Source organism: Aotus nancymaae, unplaced genomic scaffold, assembly GCF_030222135.1.
Source record: "Aotus nancymaae isolate 86718 unplaced genomic scaffold, 86718_ANA_hifiasm-v0.15.2.pri h1tg000011l, whole genome shotgun sequence".
NCBI classification, from domain to species: Eukaryota; Metazoa; Chordata; class Mammalia; order Primates; family Aotidae; genus Aotus; species Aotus nancymaae.
In genome coordinates, this window is record NW_026988422.1 from 3,468,910 (window position 1) to 3,483,321 (window position 14,412).

The 14,412-nt window shown below is 38.6% G+C and overlaps 1 protein-coding gene across 5 annotated transcripts in view; it reads left to right on the top strand.

The window, feature by feature from the left end:
- CEP97 (centrosomal protein 97) overlaps positions 1–10,141 on the top strand; it is a 56,830-nt gene extending 46,689 nt beyond the window's left edge. For 3 of the 5 annotated variants that reach the window (XM_012476742.3, XM_012476736.2, XM_012476731.2), the window contains 3 exons: positions 25–799; positions 5,485–5,560; positions 7,788–10,141. In XM_012476742.3, coding sequence (XP_012332165.1) covers positions 25–799; positions 5,485–5,560; positions 7,788–8,492 — 1,556 coding nt within the window. In that variant the 3' untranslated portion in view covers positions 8,493–10,141. The remainder of the gene's footprint in view (positions 1–24; positions 800–5,484; positions 5,561–7,787) is intronic. The other 2 variants (XM_012476749.2, XM_012476746.2) reach the window with 1 other exon arrangement.
- Positions 10,142–14,412: the final 4,271 nt, after the last annotated feature.

Sequence of the window (14,412 nt, forward strand, 5' to 3'; positions counted from 1 at the left end):
ATGACACTCTGTTGATTCTTCTAGAACCCGTCATTCAAATCAATTCTTGGGTTGGGATAAGCAGTAATGATGATCAGTCATTTGCGGTTAAGAATAATTTTCCAGCCTCTGTACACACTACAAGATATTCTCGAAATGAGCTGCACCTGGAAGATATACAGACAGATGAGGACAAGTTAAATTGTAGTCTTCTCTCTTCAGAGTCTACTTTTATGCCAGTTGCATCAGGACTATCTCCAGTATCACCTACAGTTGAGCGGAGGCTGCAAGGCATTAACTTGGGCCTAGAAGATGATGGTGTTGCAGATGAATCTGTGAAAGGGCTGGAAAGCCAGGTATTGGATAAGGAAGAAGAAAAGCCTTTATGGGCTACAAATGAGAATTTGGTTCAGATGATGAAAAGTGAGATCAGTACAGAGGTAAATGAGACGGCTGGGCTTTCTCCTTGTCCTGAGCCAACAATAATCAGCTCTGTCTTGAAGGATGATAACCACAGTCTTATATTTTTTCCTGAGTCAGCTGGACACAGTGTCTCTCATATACAACCAGAAAATAAAGAAACCATATCTCAAGCAACTTCAGAGAAACTTCCCTGCATGATTTTAACCCAGAGATCTGCTGCTTTGGGACAAGATAAAATTACTCTTCAGAAATTAAATGATGCAGCCACCAAGCTTCAGGCCTGTTGGCGGGGCTTTTATGCCAGGAACTACAACCCTCAAGCCAAAGATGTGCGTTATGAAATCCGGCTGCGCAGAATGCAGGAGCACATTGTCTGCTTAACTGATGAAATAAGGAGGTGGGTCAGAAGTGCTGTTGATGCACTGTTTTGTTAGTTTGGGGCTGTCAGATTCTTACAGTTGATTGAGAACACTGTGCTTCTGTAATTATAACACTTTTCACACCATGTAGCCACTGTGGGTTTGCTTGTCTCCTACAGTGTACTGAAAGCATCTGGAGAGCAGAGACTGTTCTATCTGCTGCATCTCCATCCCCAGCAAAGCACTTGATACATACATGCAGTGTAGCAATAAATGTTCAATGAACATGAACTTTATAGGGATCTATAATTCTAAACATAGAAACGTACAGAAAATGTAGAAAAACTAAGTATAAAAATGAGAAGATGATGAAGTCTACATGGAATTCGGTACATGACATAAGAATTAAAGAAAATAGCAGGGATTCCGAAGGGACTAAAATTCTATAGGACTATAATAGGAATTATTCCTTAATCCCACGGTGCATATGTTTTACTGACTGCTAACCCAGGAAAATTAGGATTTCGTTAATATTGCAACTAGTAATATTTACTGATATTAGGTAGCAGAGAAAGAGGCAGCAAAGGGACAGAGAAGGGACAGCCACAGTGGTAGGAAAACTCGGAGACTTCCACCTGCAACAGGAGAAAGCGTTTCACGAGAGATGAGAGGTACCATAGGGAGGACACAGGCATTAGACTTGGAAGTTGGAGGTTATTGGTGACTGTGTTGGTGATTTTCCAGACTGTCCTCAGGTTGGATGATTTGCTAAAAGGACTCACAGAACTTGGGAAAATATTATTCTGTTCGTCATTATGGTTCATTACAGCAAAAGGATACAGATTAAAATCAGTAAAGAAAAAAGGTGCCTATGGCAGAGTCCAGGAGAGATGAGGTGCAGGCTTCCAGTTGTTCTCTCCCAATGGAGTTGTACAGACAGGGCTTACTTCTCTCAGCAATGATGTCTAATAACACATAAGAAGTATTGCCAACTGGCAGAAGTCACCTCAGCTTTGGTGTCCAGGGTTTTTATTGTGAGTCAGTCACATAGGTTTTGAGTACTCATGTGACTGATCTTAACTACTCAGACCTCAGGCCCCATAGAGGTCACACTGATACTCCATGGCCCAGGGCCCCAGGTAGACAAAACAGATGTTGACTAGAAATCATTGATTGCCTAAACTATCTGATGTGGACCAAGAAGACCCCAGGTGTACAAAGATATTCTTTTTCAGGCAGGATATTCCAAGGACTTGGAGATTATCTCCCAGGAGCCAGTCAAGGGCCAGTCCTATCTTTGCAATGTACAGTGTTGAACATCCCAATCCTGCGACCAGGCACGGTGGCTCATGCCTGTAATCCCAGCACTTTGGGAGGCCAGTAGGTGGATCACCTGAGGTCAGGAGTTCGAGACCAGCCTGACCTACATGGTGAAACCCCATCTCTACTAAAAATACAAAAAAATTAGCCAGGCATGGTGGCAAGTATCTGTAATCCCAGCTACTGGGGGGCTGAGGCAGGAGGATCACTTGAACCTGGGAGGTGGAGGTTGCAGTGAGCTGAGATCATGTCACTGCACTCCATCCTGGGAAACAGAGTGAGACACTGTCTCAAAAAAAAAAAAAAAAAGAACATCCCAATCCTGCTGAGTTAACCCTTTACCACACAAGGACCTTCCCAAGAGCAGCTTCAGTGGTGTAGGGGGACGAAGGCCATTTTGGGATGGGTTGAATAGTGAATGAGAGGTAAAGAGTTTGAAGGATGAGTGTAGCCAATTCTTGGAAAGAGTTGTTTTGTGGAGGAGACTCATTGGTTCCTGGAGGAGAATCTAGGGTGAAGAAATATTCTTTTTTAGAGACGAGATATAGAATGTGTTCATGTGTTGATGGAATGAATAAATAAGGAGGGAAAGGCTGGGCGCAGTGGCTCATGCCTGTAATCCCAGCACTTTGGGAGGCCGAGGCGGGTGGATCACGAGGTTTAGAGATCGAGACCATTCTGGTCAACATGGTGAAACCCCGTCTCTACTAAAAATACAAAAAATTAGCTGGGCATGGTGGCGCGTGCCTGTAATCCCAGCTAATCAGGAGGCTGAGGCAGGAGAATTGCCTGAACCCAGGAGGCGGAGGTTGCGGTGAGCTGAGATCGTGCCATTGCACTCCAGCCTGGGTAACAAGAGCGAAACTGCGTCTCAAAAAAAAAAACAAAAAATAAGGAGGGAAACACTGATGGTGCAGCAAAAAAAAAAAAAAAAAAAAGAAAAGAGAGGAAGGGCAGGATTGCAGTTCTTGAGAAGGTAAGAGAAGAAGAAATGCAGCATCGAAGCAGAGGAAGTGGCCTGAGATAGGAGCAGGAGCAGGTAAGGTAGTAGGTTTGATGATGGCGATGGGAAAAAGTCCTGTCTGATGCTGCTGCTTTTTCAGTAATGTGTAAGATGTGGTCAACACCTGAAAATAAGTAGAAGAGGAGTGAAGGAGGTGTAAGGAGAGAAGTAAGAGGTGTGAGGTGGTCATTTTAAAGATGACCTTATGAGGAAAATGGAGGAAGGTTGCTGGATAATGTGAGAAAACAAGAGTGCAAAGCAATAGATCAGGTTGTATGATTTTCATTAGCAATTCTTAGCTATTCTCTTCTGATTCAGGCATAGTTCATTTGGTTAAGCCAGAAATTATTATTTTTTTCCTAGGTGATATTGTAGAGAGAGTGAGGGAAGGGCAAGAGAGCTAAAGATATTTCAGAGGGAGTAATAATGATAGATCTTAGATTTTATATTTTTTGAGACAGGGTCTTGCTCTGTTACTGAGGCTGGAGTGTAGTGGCATGATCATAGCTCAGTGTAACCTTGAATTTTTGGGTTCAAGTGATTCTCTCACTTCAGGCTCCCAAGTAGCTGGGACTATATGCATGCACCACCATGCCTAGCTAATTAAAAACAATTTTTTTTTTTAGAGATGAAGTCTATGTTGCCCAGGCTAGTTTTGAACTCCTGGGCAAAAGCAATCCTTCTGCCTCAGCCTCTGAAAGTTCTGGGATTTCTGCTGGCTGAAATTTTACTTATTTTTATTTTTTCAAAAATTTTTTGAGATGGAGTCTCGCTCTTGTTACCCAGGCTGGAGTGCAATGGCGCTATCTCAGCTCATTGCAACCTCTGCCTCCCAGATTCAAGTGATTCTCCTGCCTCAGCCTCCCGAGTAACTGGGATTACAGGCACCTGGCACCACGCCTGGCTAATTTTGTGTGTGTGTTTTTAGTAGAGATGAGGTTTCGCCATGTAGGCCAGGCTGCTGTCAAACTCCTGACATCAGGTGATCTGCCCACCTTGGCCTCCCAAAGTGCTGGGATTGCAGGTGCAAGCCACTGTGCCTGGCCTGGGTGGAATTTTAATTGAAGTAAGAGGGAAGTGAAGGCAGGAGGGAAGGATCATTAGACTGGAGGTCTAGACTGTTGCAGTGGGGTACAACAGCAAGTCAACTGGGAGGATAGGAAGTAGTGGCTGGTGTTGGGTGTTTAGAACCACTTCTGAAAGTGGTGCTGTCAAATGATTTGGCCTAGGGTGAGACTATGACAATGGGTGACTGACATTGGGTGGATTATTGTTAGAGCATCCATATGAATGTTGAGGTCTCCAAAAATGATGACAGGAGTGGGGCAAAGAGAAAGCCTGGTGCTGAGACTTCAGTGAACGGGAGCGGAGGGTGAGAGGTCAGTACTTGACAAAGAATTGTGGGAAATTACAGGATGGCAGAAGTTAAAGGAGGGAGATGAAGAATCATTTGAAAACAGCAGTGAGAAGCAATCTTCCAACCCTGATGAGTGAGAGGGAAAAATAGCTTCCACTTAGAGGGCTATAGTGCTTTCAGAGTGGATCTGCTTTGGACAAGGAAAAGTTTAGAGAGAGGTGAAGTATGTAAGGGAGTTTGCTAATTAGAATTCAAGAGCTCTAGATGGCATAGGAGAAAGGCTTGAGGGGCTATAGAAAGTGGATAATTGGGTCAGAGGTGTGAAACAAAATGCTGTTGACAGTTTGGGTGACAATGGATCACTAATGGAGGAGCCTTAGGTTTGTGAAAACCCTGAGTATGGAGAGAACAGCAGTGAGCCCAGAGCTAAGACTTTAATGAATGAGGAATAATGGATGGGAGGTCTCTTGTTAGCAAGCAGTAGATCAGAGACCTGGGCAAACAGAAAAGTGAAGTTGGGTGGGATTAGTCTTTAGGAGAGAGTGTTTCAGACTGTGATCACGTTTCAGGCTGTGATCATGTTTCAGGCTCTGGTCATGTTTCAGGCTGTGGTCATGGGTACTTAAGTGTGACCCTTCGTTGTTTTGGATGCTTTGGGTAACCACTCCTTTTTGCACTTTCTGTTCCTTTGGTATGTTTGGTGGAGAAATTGAAGCCAGACAAAGAGCATTTTAACATTTTATTTCTTAGTACTGGAAATAATTTGTAGAACTAATACCTGAATTTCAGTCGTCTCTCATTTGGCTTCTACTTTGAGTCACAGTTCAAAATTAAGGTTTATGATGTCACTTATAACACTGTTCCATTTTGATTCTGAAGTTAAAAAAAAAAATAAAATAAGGTTTTAATTTAGATATTGTAAAAGTGAGAAAGATAACTTAGATTATTAATCTCTTTACAATGCATGCGTTTATTAGTTGTAACAGGAAGTATCAGTCAAAGCACGCTTCCTTACATCAATAATGTGTTTTGAATTATTGTAGGTTACGAAAAGAAAGAGATGAAGAACGTATTAAAAAATTTGTACAAGAAGAAGCTTTCAGATTTCTTTGGAACCAGGTAAACACTCTCCTCCTGATTTACCTCATATATGATCAAATAAAAATTCCATATTCATTGAGATAATCATAGAGTACTCAGGTGTATTAAGCACTCTTGTTCAAGGTTAAGGGTATGGTTTGTGTTCTTTGCCACTAACTCTAAGCTAGGACAGTGAATTGTTTTTTTTTTTTTTTGAGACGGAGTTTTGCCCTTGTTGCCCAGGCTAGAGTGCAATGGCACAGTCTCACCTCACCACAACCTCTGCCTCCCGGGTTCAAGCGATTCTCCTGCCTCAGCCTCCTGAGTAGCTGGGATTACAGGCCTGCACCACCACGCCCAGCTAATTTTGTATTTTTAGTAGAGATGGGGCTTCTCCATGTTGGTCAGGCTGGTCTCGAACTCCTGACCTCAAGTGATCCACCCACCTTGGCCTCCCAAAGTGCTGGAGTTACAGGCGTGAGCCACCGCACTGGGCCAGGACAGTGAATTTTGTTGCATTTTATTTAATCTGAAGAAAAATATTCTGACGATTTTGACAAGAAAGACAAAATAATATAAAGCAGGAGGAAAGTGGCTTAATTGAAGGCTGTTACAGCTTTCCAATAGATATAACAGCCCCAATTTCAAGTTTTATGTAGCTATCTATCTATCTTTTGGGAATATTTGAATGAAAGGTGATTAAGATGGTATATGGCTACACTATGCATATCCTAAAAAGTATACATAACTGTACAGGAGAGTGTTTGAATCCTATAATACCACACTTTAGGGACAATTTAGGCAATTGGTTTTACTAGTATCGTATCATATCAAATACTTATTGATGATAATTTCTTGGGAATATTTTAATAAAATTTTCTTTTCTTCTTTTTTATAGAAATAGGGTCTTGCTCTATTGCCCAGGCTGGTCTCAAACTCCTGGGCTCAAGCAGTCTTCCCTCCTCAGCCTCCCAAAGTGAGCCACATCACCTGGCCAAATTTGTTACAATAGAATTTGACCTATAAAATGAAAAAATAATTATTGATTTGTAAGGTTTTATAGTTACCAAGAATAGAGGAATGGTTAAATTATAGAATGATAATACTGTGGAATACCATGGAACAGTTAAAAAGAATAAGACAATAGTATGAACCAACATGAAAAAATCTCCAAAATAATACTGGTTAGTGAAAAGACAGCACTAGTGCACCACAGCCTTGAACTCCTCAAGTGATCCTTCTGCTGCAGCCTCCCGAGTAGCTGGGACTACAGACACACACCGGTTTGTCCAGATTCCCTGTGTGTTTGAAAATACTGCCTAGAAAAGAGTCTGGAAGGAGATGCATCAAGTTGCTGTCAGTAATTACCTTGGAGGGGGGTCAAAAGGAAACTAAAAACTGTACATATTGCTTTCTTGTCTGCAGTTTTTACAGTAAAATTTTGGAATTTTTGTTATACTTTAGAAATGTAGAGGTCATATTATCAAGAATTTGATATATTTTTAGGTATTTTAGCAAGTTGCATATACTGTATTGTTAGATAATATTTTAAAACTCTAATCTCTACCTGGGTATCTAAAGTGAGACTTATTTTACAGGATCTACTTCTATCAAGGGCTCTAATCTGTCTTATTGAATAGATCTCATTATATATTGAATGCATGATTGACCCCTTAGCTAGACACGTGCTGTTGTGCTTCTGGCTGTTTTTCTAGCAGAAGCAAGAGAATCGCTTTCACCCATCCCTACTTTGGGTGAGGGCCTTTTGTTACCGGGAACATGTACTATTTGTGCCAGTGTGGTTTAGGCTTGGGGTGCTACAGAAAAGATAAAGGGAGTCAGCAGTTTCTAGCTCCAGTTCTACCGTTTGCCAACTTCGTGACTACTGGACAAAAAGATCTTGAAGGAAAATTGTAAAATAGACAGGTGGGGTGCGGTGGCTGATGCTTGTAATCCCAGCACTTGGGAGGCTGAGGCCAGAGCATTGCTTGAGCCCATGAGTTCAAGTCCGTCCTGGGCAACAAAGTGAGACCCCCATCTCTACAAAAAAATTTTAAAAACTAGCCAGACATGGTGATAGTCACCTGGAGTCCCAGCTACTTAAGAGGCGGAGGTGGGAGGATCATTTGAGCCCAGGAGGTTGAGACTGCAGTGAGCCATGATCATGCCACTGCACTCCAGCGTGGGTGACAGAGACCCTGTCTCAAAAACAAACAAACCCAGACACTTTTTGTTTTATAACATGACTGTATTTTCTGGTTTATAGGTAAGGTCTCTACAGGTTTGGCAACAGACAGTGGACCAGCATCTAAGTTCCTGCCATACTGATGTTCCTCCTATATCAAGTACTGTTGTGCCATCTAAACCTCCATTATTTACCCAAAGCCAGGAGTCCTCTTCTGATCAAAATGCTGATTGGTTCACTGCTTCTGATGTAGCTCCTCAAGAGAAATCATTACCAGATTTTCCAGACTCTGGTTTTCATTCCTCTCTAGCAGAACAAGTTCACTCTTTGCAGGATTCTTTGGATTTTGAAAAAAGTTCCACAGAAGGCAGTGAAAGCTCCATAATGGGGAATTCCATTGACACAGTTAGATATGGCAAAGAATCAGATTTAGGGGATGTTAGTGAAGAACATGGTGAATGGAATAAGGAAAGCTCAAATAATGAGCAGGACAATAGTCTGCTTGAACAATATTTAACTTCAGTTCAACAGCTAGAAGATGCTGATGAAAGGACCAATTTTGATAAAGAGACAGGAGACGGTAAACTGCACATTGCTTGTTTCCCAGTACAGTTAGATACCTTGTGTGATGGTGCTTCTGTAGATGAGAGTCATGGCATTCCTCCTACTTTGCAAGGTGAAATTAGCCAGACACAAGAGAATTCTAAATTAAATGCAGAAGTTCAAGGGCAGCAGCCAGAATGTGAGTCTACATTTCAGGTATTGCATGTTGGTATTACTGTGTAGAATGTCCTGGTCTTTTGGGAAGCAGATATCCACTTAACTTTTCCTTTTTTTTTTTTTTTGTTAGGGGAGTACTCCCTAACCCTAATTTTGTTACTATTTATATAGGATTTGTATTCATATCTCATGTTTTCCAGATTCTAGGTATTGAGCTGAGTTTTCATTTTGATTTTGTACATACAGCTTTTTACTTAGCTGTAATGTATCAAACTATTTATATTGAAAGCTATATGCACTTTATTTCTTCACTAAATTGTATCAGCAATGTTCCCGTTTCTTTCATGTACCCATTTACTTTCATAAATAAGTTAGAATATGTTAAAGAAAATAGAAAAAATTACCTTAAATATATGAATTTTCGCCCTTCTGTATCTGAGAAAATTAATTATATAGTAAGGAATGAAATTTGATAATGTAAATATAAATGAGAAATGTGAGGATTCTGAACTATTGAAATTTGCCAGTCTCCTTGGTGTAAAAATGTTTTTTTAAAGCCTTTTTTCTTTCTTTCTGAGCCAAGGAAAGCCTTTCTATAAACAAATTAAGGAAGAAAAGGTAGGATTATAGGATTTCTTAGTGCGGATGATTAAATTGTCTCATGGAAAACTTCAGTTAATGTCATGCATCAGTTTTTTTTGTTTGTTTGTTTTTGAAACGGAGTCTCACTCTGTCGCCAGACTGAAGTGCAGTGGCATGATCTCAGCTCACTGCAACCTCCGCCTCCTGGGTTCAAGCGAGTCTCCTGTCTCAGCCTTTCAAGTAGCTGGGACTACAGGTGTGCACCACCGTGCCCAGCTAATTTTTGTATTTTTAGTAGAGATGGGGTTTCACCATATTGGCCAGGATGGTCTTGATCCGTCTGCCTTGGCCTACGAAGTGCTAGGATTACAGGTGTGAGCCACCGTGCCTGGCTATCAGTTTTAACATATGAAGTAAAGTGTTCTATCCAAGATTAAAGTCAAGTTTACTTAGGTAACACAAGGATATTTCACTTAGATATGAAGAAAGGAAACACTAGTCTCCATTCACTTGAAATACTGTCATGGCAAATATGTATCCTTTCATGAAGTGCTTTTTCACCCTATAGATAGGCATTTATATGCCAATATATTGTCAGAAATTAATGTATGTTCATCTCCTCTGTTCCTGTTTATATTTACTAATGTATTTCAGCAGAAGGTCCATGGCTATTCACTTCAGTTTTGACCTCTGTCCCATAGTGAAGAACATTTAAAATAATACTAGTGGTCAAATATGAATGACTTTTTAGGAACTGCTTTTTGCCTAATCTGAAAAAGTGCCACATTCAGAAGACAATTTAATGATGCTTAAGAAATAATAAACCTCACTTTACTTGTTAAAAAGATATATATGTCTGCAACTTCAGGGAAAAATAAGATTGTGTTTGAATATTCTAGGTAGATGCATTTGTAATTAAGAATAATGTCATTGAACAACATGTATTTGGTTTCCCCCAACTTATAGACATACAAGTGTTTAAAGCTATGGCAATACATAAGTCATCTCTACATTTAGGTGCTAAATATCTATTAATTATTCTGTTGTGGTCATTAGGTGCCCTTCTTTGAAGTCACATAAAATAAAAACATCTGATCCTTCAAGAATAAAGTTGAGGATCACATGGTACGTGGCATTTGTTGTTGTTTTTTAAAAAGATGGAGTCTGGCTCTGTTGGTGCAGTGCCATGATCATAGTTCACTCTAACCTCGAACTCCTGGCTCAAGTGATTCTCCTGCTTCAGCCTCCTGAGTATGTGGGATAACAAGCAGGAGCCACTGCTCCCAGCTCATGGTATTTGTTGATAGTCGTAACATTTCTCCTGTATGGTAAGAGGTATTTTTCTCTGTTTATAAATATGTAGCACTCAGGTTGAGAAGACTTGGATTTTATTCTTAGAAATCCAGAATCCTTTGAAAAGGAAATGTTTTCTGTTTCTTATATTATAAATAAAAGTAATCTTACCTTCAGAAGGATTTTCCTTAGTGAAACGTGTAACATTGAATGCATGTTAAATAAAAATAGAATTTATAACTTTTTCAATAGTGCTAATTATCTTTTCTGAATGATTTTGGATGTCTTCTTAAATATACCCTATTTTTCTATTTTACAGTTAAGTGCCTCACTTGCTGTTCATTGTTAGACAAAGAAAAACCAATTTGCACTGCACTAGTAAAAATACTACTTTATACATCCGTTTTTCATAAAAGCTGCTGGAATGTCATGAATCAGTATTGCCTAACTAGATTTCTGCTAACATCCTCTCCCTCCTGTCTTTTTAAAGTAATTGCAAAACACAACTAAATTCATTTGATCATCAGCATTTGTCAGCAGGATTGGCTTCTTCACCTTTGCCTTGTTTCTCTAACCCATAAATAGTACTTAGCATACTTTTATTAAACATTTGGCAGAATATGGTAATTATTAATATTCTGTTCTTCGTCTGTATTTAACTTTTACTAGTGTTTAGAAGTGTAAGAATATTAAATAGACCCTTCCTTAACTGTACATATTATCTTGAATGTAGATAAAATGAAAATAATGTAAATTAGAATGTAGGAAAACTGGCATAGACTTAGTAAATTTAATGGGTTTACATTATACTTTTAAAGTGATTTATATAATTAAGATATTTGGTTTCAACTCTGTGGGCTATTCTTTGGTCTGGCTGAAGAGGGAATGGGTCTAGTAAGGTTTGGGAAGTTAAGCTTTGAACATGGTCTTTGTGTTTTTTTTCTGACAAGGAGAGGCTTGGTTTAGCTGTGCTATTTTAGTACACATCAGTTCTCTTGATTTAGGGAAGATTCAGTTTATCAATTAAGAATTCCTGCAGAAGCACAGAATCATACTATGTGAGAGTTGGAAGGAAGCTTAAGATATTTGTGTTCGAATCTCTTTGTTTCAAAGATGAAACTAAAGCACAGCATGTTAAATGACTTGTCTAAGGTCATAGCTAGTTAGTAGTAAATAAACTGTGAAAACCTGTATGCTACTATAGTCCAAAATTTTATTATGTCCTCTTAACCTTTACATTTAGTCAGTAAGGAAATCTCTGCATATTTTTCATTCTCTTTGAAAGAGGAAAAAAACTTATGAGAGCTACAACTCTATCACTCATGACAGAGTTGCTTGTAGAAAATAATTCCTTCCCCTTAGTGAATTTTCTCCAAAAACTGTGACTTATTAAAATGGTTTCAAAAGAGCAATAGTGGAAATTAAAGTTTTAGAAAAGATATTGGGTGTGGTGGTTGATGACTGTAATACCAGTGCTTTTGGAGGCCAAGGCCGGTGGATCACTTGAGGCCAGGAGTTAAAGACCAGCCTGGACAGCATAGCAAGATCCCTCTCTCTAAAAAAACAAAAATTCTGGAAAAAATAACTACATTTTAGAGTTAATTTATTTGATGACAGGCAGTATGACGGGTTGCTAAGATATATAAAATTTTATAGAGAACTGCTGAGTTTGATTACATTTTATCTTTAGTTTTATAGAACAATAGATGTTAAAATTTTAACTCTCTTGGTGTGCAGAAAGCTCTAATCATGACAGTTAATAATATGCAAGTTGGCTTTATAAGTTTAATTATAAAAGCCTTGACAATATGCATGTTTTAGGAAAACATTCATTTAGTCATATAATTGTTAGTATATATGTAAATAACTTTATTCTTGAATAATGTGGGTGCCATCTTGAGTGTATGTTTTTATTTGTTTTGGATTATTTTTTGTATACAAACACCATAATAGTGTGTTTTCCTGTTATCTACTTAAGACAAGTCTAGTTCTACTTTATACCAATAATTTCAGGAAAATACAGGTTTAATATATTAGACTATATCACTTGGTATTTTTTGTATGTGTGCAAAGTCTTAGAATTGGATATATAACATTGATAATAAAAACATAAAACTTTTTTTTCTGGAGAATTAAGACAGTAAAAATTAAAAATAGAATGAATATGATAATTTTCCCATCATAAAGGAAAGAAGAGACTTTTTTTTTTTGAGATGGCGTTTCACTCTTGTCACCCAGGCTGGAGTGCAATGGTGTGATCTTGGCTCATTGCAACCTCCACCTCCCTGGTACAAACGATTCTCCTGCCTCAGCTTCCCCAGTAGCTGGGATTACAGGTGTGCACCATAACGCCCGGCTAATTTTTTTGTATTTTAAGTAGAGATGGGGTTTCACCATGTTGTCCAGGCTGGTCTCGAACTCCTGATGTCAAGTGATCCACCTGCTTCGGCCTCCCAAACTGCTGGGATTACAGGTGTGAGCCACCATGCCTGGCTGAAACTTCATTGTTTAATGCATATCTTTATTTTTTACGAACACCAACTTGAACCAGAGTATATTTTTATTTTGCCACATACCTTTAAAAGGTATTTATTGTGTCATTATATAACGTTTTAAATGTTAAATATATGATACCTCATTCCTGAAGTGAAGCAGAAAGGATCTGTAAGGAACATTCTAAACATTTTTAATGGTATTGCTTTTACTGATCAAGCTTGTTGTGCCACATTAAAGTTAAAAGTCAAATAAATCAGTCCTCATAGCCTTGGAAAGAAACAGATAATTCTTTTTAAAATGAGGTGTTTTTTATCTGTGGATGAATGGAAATCACACTGAATTTTAATTGTTATTTATTTTAGTGGATAGCAGGAATCATCCTGTAGTAGTTTTGTTCATTTTCTTTTTTCTTGAGATGGAGTCTCATTCTGTCGCCAGGCTGAGTGCAGTGGTACAATCTCGACTCATTGCAACCCCTGCCCCACGGGTTCAAGCAATTCTCCTGCCTCAGCCTCCCAAGTAGCTGGGATTACAGGCGTGCGCCACCATGCCCAGCTAATTTTTGTTTTTTAGTAGACACAGGGTTTTACCATGTTGGCCAGGATGGTCTCGATCTCTTGACCTCATGATCCACCCACCTTGGCCTCCCAAAGTGCTGGGATTACAGGCATGAGCCATTGCACCTGGCCTTGTTCATTTTCTAATTAAAGCTCTTTGAATCTTTTGTAATAAATTTAATGTTGACAATAAGCGTTTAAAAATAATTTGATTTTGGACTGTATTTAAATTTGTCTTTAATTTTGTTGTAGAACTAGTAAATGATTTAAAGTGATTATGATCTGTTTTATGAAGGCTTACTATTATGTATTGTACTTATTTAATTTGTATTTGAGTCTCTCTAATTTTAAATAAAAGGTTTATACATTTGAGTGCTTCATCTGTTTATTTTAGTGATTAGTAGTAATGATTGTTACTCATTGTGCCTGTAATTAATGGATAAAGTTTAGAATAAATTGCAAATAGAACTCTACTAAGCAATGTCCAGAGTATTCTCATTATATAAGTGAATTTACCATAAAACAGCTCTTGCCTTATGAAAATAGATATGAAGTGGAAGGAAAGCTAATTTAGTTTTATTCAGTATAGATTTCATTACCTCTAGATACTCACTAGAATTCTCTAGACAGAGAAGAGCAGACATCCTTCAAAGAGCATACATGACATTGTCCAGGGTTAGTGAGGATAGTGGGGGTAAGTTGAGTAGAAGCCCTCTCATTTGACACTATTGGAACCTGTAGTTGGTTGGTGAATAAAAAAATTACAGCAGGGAATCATAAAAGATATATATATATGTATCTATACACCATAAACTTTAAAATATTTTTATTGAAATATAATTGGCATATTTAAAGTGGACATTTAAAGGCATAATTATTTTTAATTTTTATTTCATTTAAAAAAATTCTTAAGGCATAATCAAAGTTGCATATTTAAAGTGGACAATTTGGCTGGTCATGGTGGCTCACGCCTGTAATCCCAGCATTTTGAGAGGCCAAAGCAGCTGGATCACCTGAGGTCAAGAGTTTGAGACCAGCCTGACTGACAAGGTGAAACT